This window comes from Lactuca sativa, chromosome 1, assembly GCF_002870075.4.
Source record: "Lactuca sativa cultivar Salinas chromosome 1, Lsat_Salinas_v11, whole genome shotgun sequence".
In the NCBI taxonomy this organism is placed as follows: Eukaryota; Viridiplantae; Streptophyta; class Magnoliopsida; order Asterales; family Asteraceae; genus Lactuca; species Lactuca sativa.
Window position 1 is genome coordinate 86678728 of NC_056623.2, and position 8112 is coordinate 86686839.

At 33.8% G+C, this 8112-nt stretch overlaps 2 protein-coding genes across 2 annotated transcripts; one reads left to right on the forward strand and one right to left on the reverse strand.

Moving 5' to 3' along the window:
- LOC128126826 (uncharacterized) lies at positions 1 to 2003 on the forward strand. Its single transcript, XM_052764974.1, has 2 exons — positions 1 to 63; positions 802 to 2003. Exons 1-2 carry the CDS (start codon positions 31 to 33, stop codon positions 1435 to 1437), a joined length of 669 nt encoding a protein of 222 aa, XP_052620934.1. The 5' UTR covers positions 1 to 30; the 3' UTR covers positions 1438 to 2003.
- Positions 2004 to 4948: 2945 nt separating this feature from the next.
- LOC128134037 (uncharacterized) lies at positions 4949 to 7090 on the reverse strand. Its single transcript, XM_052771464.1, has 2 exons — positions 6522 to 7090; positions 4949 to 6446 (listed from the first exon to the last, which is right to left on the reverse strand). Exons 1-2 carry the CDS (start codon positions 6735 to 6737, stop codon positions 5796 to 5798), a joined length of 867 nt encoding a protein of 288 aa, XP_052627424.1. The 5' UTR covers positions 6738 to 7090; the 3' UTR covers positions 4949 to 5795.
- Positions 7091 to 8112: the final 1022 nt, after the last annotated feature.

The following is an 8112-nucleotide window of genomic DNA, read 5'->3' on the forward strand; positions in this document are numbered from 1 at the left end:
TCTCGGAATTTTGGCTAGTTTTTGAAGAAAATGGAGGATTATGTCAACAATCCCGCAAATATGGTTAGATTTTAACTCTTTTAATGTTTAAAGTTATTTTTTTTATCAATTGTTGTATTATTTAGTGTTAAAAAAGGGTAATTTTGTTGTGTTTGATAGTTTTAGTATATTTTTAGTATACTTGAAGTTTAAATGCAAGTAGAGACAAGTAGAGACTGCATGGATAATGTTTACAATTTGTTATTTTTATAGTTTTTTTAGTTGTTGTATAACCTGAAATCTTGTAAATTTTTATCCTATAATTGTTTATATAAACTGTATATATATTTGTCGTATAACATTTATAAGTTGAAAATTTGTCGTATATATATTGTTAGAAATTGTTTTTATTTGTCGTATAAGTTGAAAAATTTGTATAAAATAGTCATATAACTTGCAAAATTGTTAGTTTGGTTGTCGTTTTATTTTTAAATTTTTTTGTTTATATGGTTATGGTTATATAATGTTAGTTTTAATTAGAAAGATAAAAATTGTTTATATATTTGTCGTTTAAGTTGAAAATTTGTTTAAGTTGAAAATATGTTTAAGTTGAAAATATTTATATAATTATGTATGATATTGTGATCTATCGTAAATATATTTGTTGTATAACTTGGAAAATTGTTTATATATGTGTATGTTATTGTTTTTTATCGGAAATATATATATTAGTAATTAAGAAAGTATTTGCACTTCGTAATATATTTAAAAAAAAGTATATTTTTTAGTTATCTAATTTGTTTTTGTGTTTTTTTTTTGCAGCATGATTTTAGTTTAATGAATACGAAAGCCTTTGCGAACCTAAAAGGCTCTGGCGGTAACATATGGGAAGTCTTTGAAGTTTTAGATGATGCCCGACGTGCTATTTTCAGAAATACCGTCTTTGGCTATTTTATTGATGTCCCTCGTTTACAAGGGGACGCTTTATTGTTTCATAAAATGTTCCTTCATCAGATCCGGCCGGACCCTGTTTTATCTCCAGATGGAATAAAACGTTTATATTTTCGAGTAGGCAATACCAAAATGGTTTATGGGCCGGAAGAGTTTTGTTTGATTACCGGCTTCAATTTTGGGGAGTATCCAAAAAACATTGGGAGAAAAGGGTCGGAAAAATTAATAAGCAGTAAAAAAAGATGTTTACTGCGTGAACGGCTATTTCCGGACCATACTAATAGTTCGGTGAAAATCGGCGACCTGAAAAGTTTAATTTTAAATCAAACATTCCTAGCACTTGACGACCTTGATGCAGTTAGAGTATGTTTGATATACATTTTGTGTGAAGGTTTTTTGGGCAAAGAAGTTAACGATCGGGTGCCACAAGATTGGTTTTTTTTGGCTGAGAATTTGGATCTCTGGAATAGGTATATTTTCTTTACGTTAAAAGTTCTATTTTATTAAAGTTATAATTTATATAATAATGAATTTTGTTTTTTTTTTGTTTTGTTAGCTTCGCTTGGGGTAGCTATCTATGGGATTTTACTTATGTTGACCTTGAGGATACGTGGAGTAAGATACATCATTATTTATCACTTCCTCAGCGTGGTCAAACTTTAAAGTATTCCGTCTCAGGATTTACGGCTCCAATTAGGGTATAAAAATTTTCTTATATTTATATTGTTTTATTGTTATCTTTTTTATTTTAATTTTAACTTTTATTACTGTTATTGTACAAAATTGTAGATATGGATATATGAGATGATTCCGGCTGTTCGTGCATGTGGATTTGCATTGAGAAAAAATAAAGACTTGCCTCGGATGAAAAGATGGAGCGGTACAAAAAAATTGAAATGGGTTGACGTGAACAAGATTTGGTCAAAGATGCAGGTTTAAAAATATTTCGTTTATTATTAATAAAGTTGATTATTATAGTTTTATATGCATTTTTAATATGTTTAATTTTTTAGGAGGGGCTACCACCAAGACAAAACATGTTACCGGGTGATGGTGAGATGACATCTTTTTATTATATGTCATTTCAAGAGTATGTATATGGTGAAGGGAAAGCAGTTCCATCCCCAGTACGAGACCATTTTAGGAGACAAGACGAATCTTCGTCTAGTATGTCGTCCAGTGGTCGCTCTCATGGTAGAGGTCGGGGCAGTGGGAAACACAAGCTAGACGAGTTGTTGAAACGGGTACATGCACTGGAGCAGCATGTGTTTATGAATCAACAAAAACCTACAGAGGTTTTTTATGAAGAAGTGAATAATGAACAATTTTGGAACAACATTATTTTTGAGGAACCGACAGTGTCACAAAGAAATTATTATGAACAGGTTAGTTACACGCTACATTATTTATTAAATTTTATTAACATATATGAATACCTGTGTTCATATTTTATATTTGAAAATATAGGTTGTGCAAGATGAAGTGATGAATAAAAACAATACAACTCAAAATGTTTTTGGTGATACTCAAGACGACAAGGTTGTTATAGATGTTACCTTTACGATTTTAATAATTACTTTTTAATAAAGTGTCTTTCGTTATTAAGTAAAAAGTTATATTTTTAATGTAGGTGTTGGAGGAGAGTAATCAGTATGCGGGGAACAAATTTGATGATGATGTGTTTGATGTAAACGATTATAGTGAAGTTAAAGAGGTTATTATAGTTACATTAATATTATATTAATATTTTGTTTATTTAGATATTATTGCTTATTAAATTATGTGTATTTCGTTATTAAGTATAAAGTTAATATGTAGGAGTGGGAGGAGAGGAATGACAATGCAGGGAACAAATTTGATGATGATGTGTCGGATGAAGACGAACTAATAATAACGGGAAATGTAGATTATTTTCATGATGATGATGATGACAAAGAAGTTACACCCGATAAACCTAGGAGTCGAAAACCATCACAATTTTTATGCACTCCTTACACCGAGGTATTCGTTTTATTTATAAACTGATGATTTTATGTTTATGTGAATTATCTATGTTTATGTGAATTATCTGAAAGATATACATTTAAACATATGAATATTGTTTTTAGTTGCACACGACACCGAAACAAAAAAGAAGAACAAAAAAGAAGGTTGGTACGAAATCAACATGCCCCGTTCCTCCTCCAGTTTTTGGTGTTGCTCATGACTTCTCCATGTTGCGCCTGCAACCTTACGTAGCAGGCGGTGAGGATGTCATCCAAAATTATGTATTGCATTCATACGATGTGCAGCATCGTTTGTTTAATTTCGTGTTAGATAGAGATTTTTGGAGCTCATTGTTTGGGCATACACACGACGGATGGTTGGAGTCAGCGGTAAATAAATTGTTAATTAATTCTTTTAAAAGTTAATTGTTTTTTAGTCAATAACAAAAGTATCATGTGTGCAGCATATAACCATTTGGTACCGACTTTTGATGGAGAGACGGTTTGAGAGCGACCGACATACAATAATGCCTCCAAATTTTTTTGTTTCTCATGCTTTGGAAGAAGGACAGGACTGGAGGGCGTTTATGGCTGGTATTGCTACATACCCTAACTTCATGGTTGCTTGGTGGGATGTTGATACGGTAAACTTAATAGTTTATATTGAAAATAATATCGTTTTTTTGTTATGTTTTTGTATTGTGATGTTTTTGTATTGTGATGTAAATAAACATAATTTTATTTTCTGATCCTTATACAGGTCTTATTGCCGATTCATTCATCCCCTAATCATTGGCTATTTGGGGAACTACGATTAGCGTCAATGGAAGTGCATATTTATGACAGTCACGACAACGAACATTGTTACGTTTCGCATAACTACATGCTCGATTGAACCATGTCACTTCCTCCTTTACATCCGTCCACTTAGTAACAACATCTGATTTTTCTCTTTTTTGCCCTTCTCCCATCTCATGGTTAAACAAAGATGTGATGCGACTCCATTCATCACCAATTAGGCAATGCGGGGGAGCAAGTAACGGTTCACCATCCTTAACACTTAGCCAGCACCGTGTTAGAACTAACACCTCGTTTGTCGTCCATGGCCTTTCAGAATTGGAACCAGGTACTTCATTCGAAGAACTTGCTGCATTCGACGACATTTCTAATAATGGGAATTCGTTTCGTTTAGGTGATTTGGGTGTTTGGTTTATAGATCTTAAACATCTATTTATATAAATAAATAGACTATGAAATAATACTTTGACTACGAAATGGTTATATTTGGACTACGAATTTCAGCTTTATGCAGTGTTTTGTCATGTCAAACTGTCATTTATCTCTTGTCACTAAAGGGACCCACTGGGATGTGCAGGTTACTACAGTGACTTGTCATTACTGTCTAGTCATTTCAAAGTTGGACTTCTCATTACTGTCTAGTATGTATAAATACCACTTATTGCTCCAGTTTAATACAACTTCGATTTTATTATGAGTTCCTCACACAAATTCGAAATTTGCTCATGCAACGAAGTAGATTGTTACTACTGTGATTCGGTAGACCCTTTTTTTACACCCTCTTCAGCCGGGTCATATATGTCACATGAAAATTTTGAAGAATTAAAGAAGGCTGAAGCACAACAAGAAGAGGACAAAAAGTCATCCCGACTTCTCACTCAACTTGCTAATGATATAGGTTCGGAATGCAAACAAGCTGAAGAATGGATTGACCTCAATAAAAACAAAATCAAAGAGCATAAAGATTGGATAAAAAAGAGTAAGAAGGCAATCAAAACGACTGAAAAACGGCTTGCTGAGAAGGATGAGCAGTTGATACACATTATGGTAAAAAAGGATCGTTTCGAAGACAAAATGAGAATTAGGGATGACTATATAACAATGGAGAAAGAGAAGTACCCGTTGCAGTTCCCTGAGTTTAAAAATTAGTTATAAAGTTGTTGTAATATTATCATGAAACATATTAGTTTGCCAAATGATCGTTTGTTGTTTTTTTTAAATAACATGTTGTAACTGTTAAAATAAATCTGCAAACTATATTTTATAATATAAAGGCTTCATTCATTGTTATAATCAACAAACTTAACTAAAATATGAAAGCATAGCAATGTCTTGTAAGAGTTAATAAAAATATTACAATACATAATAAGCTAACAACTCGTCATTACTCTTAATTTCAAGGTTGTTTTATATCAAAATCAGCGTTATGGGTTTGTGAGCAACCCGCTGAACCACCAATATTATATGCCATTTCTGCAGTAGAAATTATGTGACCTGCTCTGCTACCAGACGCCCTTCCAGTACAATTATTTCTCGTGTGTCCTAGGTGACCACATGTAGAACACTCTTTTATAATTGGACCCTCGCCTTGGGATGGAATGCGGTCTGTGTTTCTTGGCCTGCCTGGCTGACGTTTATCCATTATAGGTGGCTTAACAATCATCAAATCATCGGGGATCTCCCATTCGGATGGCTTCGGCAGAGGGTTTACTGATTCCTCATATGTTTTCCTCAGTGTTTCGGTAAAGTAAGCATTTAATGCAAACCTCGAGCAGTCTTGGTAATTGTTCACTGTTAAACATCTTATGACATGACCACAAGGTATCCCATCAAGTTGCCAATGCCTACATGTACATGTCATATGTTGAAAATCAACAATCACATTTTGTGCCCCCTTTTTGACCTCGCATTTCGTATTTGAGATCATGCGAACATCCCATTTGGTAAAAATTTTCTTGTTTTCTTTTACAACTTCATCCGCCCAAGGGGTAAGTGTTGTTGTTGCTTCCGCTAAAAAAACAGCCAAAATGAAGAAGTTAAAATCAATAACATCGAAACTAATAAAACATTAATATTACAAATTTACGTAATACCTGCAAAGTTACGTCTTTGAAACCACCATTGTTGCATTGTAGCACGAAAAAAATCAATCAACATAAGTATTGGCACCTTACGTGCGTGTCTAGATAATGCATTTATAGACTCCGCACTGTTGGACGACATAAGATTGTATCGGTTCCCTTTAAAATGTGCCCTTGACCAGGTTTCTGGATTTATACTTTTTAAGTACTCCCATACTGGTTCTTTTGTCTTTTTCATAACATCCATGGCAGCATCAAAAGCATCAACTGTGTACGCCCTACACGCCTCCCAAAAAATTCCTTTAACCGTCTTACTCTTGCTGAATCTAGATACTATGTTGAAATACAAATGGACACCACATATTCCATGATGAGCGTGAGGAAAAATGTTGGCAACGGATGTTGCTATAGATGGAGACCTATCAGATATAATTGTAAGCTCCTGCATATTTCCTATGCAATCACGTAGTTTTTGAAAAAACCATGTCCAAGAATCAGTACACTCATTTTTGCATATACCATATGCAACCGGTAATATTTGATTTTGTCCGTCCTTAGTAACTGCAAGTAGCATGGTACCTTTGAACTCACCCTTTAGGTGAGCTCCATCTACTACTAGGGTCGGCTTACAAAAATTGACAAAAGCTCGTACCTACAATACATTGTATATCTATTCAAATACACCAAAATAAATATTAAAAAAAAATTAGAACATGATAATACTAACCGAGCAACCGAGTGCGACGTACAAAAACTCAAACCGATCATCAGCATCTGTTTTAATATGTGTGACAGTACCCGGATTATGTTTGGCCAAGTTGTGACAATACGCCGGAAGTTTGGTAAAAGAATCCTCTTTCGTACCCCTTAACGACAACAATGCATATTGTTTCGCACGCCATGCCTGATGGTATGAGATATTGATATTCAATTGAGCATTCATATCATTAACAATTTCTTTTCCCCGATAAACTCTACTATAGTCTTCAGCCAAAACATCAGCAACATATTCACCCAAAACATATTTGTTTGCTTGTCGATGATTAGGTTGCAACAATGTTGAAGAACATGTGTGTACATCAACAAATTTATTCACTTGGAAAAGTCCATCAGTATTTTTAATTGCTTTTGCTCTTAGTAACCAAGAACAATTTTTCGAAACACACACAGCTTCATACCTTGATTTGGTGGATCTACTTGTCCTCGTCTGGAAACCTTCTCGAAGACATTTTTTACCAATACACCGCTTTAAAAGTTCTTTGTTTTTAAATATACTCTCACATTGAATCTTTTGAAGATTAACGTCTACCATCTGTGTTGGGATATCTTCATTATTATCAACTGGCCATGCTGGTACAGGGGGCATACCGTAAAAAAGGTTATCGGGATACTTAGCTTTAACTTCATCACCCAACTCATCTCTATCGGAATTACTTTGTAGCTCGGTTATATCTAAACATACATCACCAACATCAACATAATGCCCGTAAACATGATTTTTTTCATTTTTTTGAGTTGAATTTTTTTTCTTTTTAGTTTTATCTACCACACGCCTATTCATAAGTTTAACTTCTTGTTCGGCAACATCATCACAACGACCACCAACATGATTAAGATATGTACCAACATCATCATCACCAACATACTTGTAATTCTCGGGATCCACATATTGAATAGGTGAATAACTAACATTAACATTTTCAGCAACACTGTGAAACTGAGGTACACTAGGAGTATTGAAAGTACCTATCGGATCGTTGCTCCCTTTAAAACTGCATAAATTACCAACAAGTTCGTTTCCAATTTCACCGCCCCCATTAACCTCCTCAACTTCATCAACCACCACAAACACTTTCACAGCCCTTCCTCCACTACATTTGATTACGTTTATCAACATTCTAACATCCACGTCTTCAACTATAGCTATATAATAATTTAATTCAGGATGGTGGAAACGAAGACTAATTCTATATTTGTCTAACAAACCAATTTTGCTTCTTACCATAGATACAAAATCACTATAACTAATATACTCAGAAAATATCAAAGCAAATTCAGAAATACCTCCCTGTGGACATATGTATCCCAGATTAGTTCCATTAACTTGCCATCTCCCACCGGTTACAAGACAAACCAAATATTCAATCATTTTTTGAGCAAATTGTAGAGATAGAGAGTATTTCACAAACCAAATAACAACCAAAATGATATTTTTTCTACAAAAATTTTTATATAGCAAAGCCCATTTCGCAGTCAAACCAATTCATTTCGTAGTCAACCTTAAAAAAAAAAAAAAAAAAAAAATCATCATTTCGCAG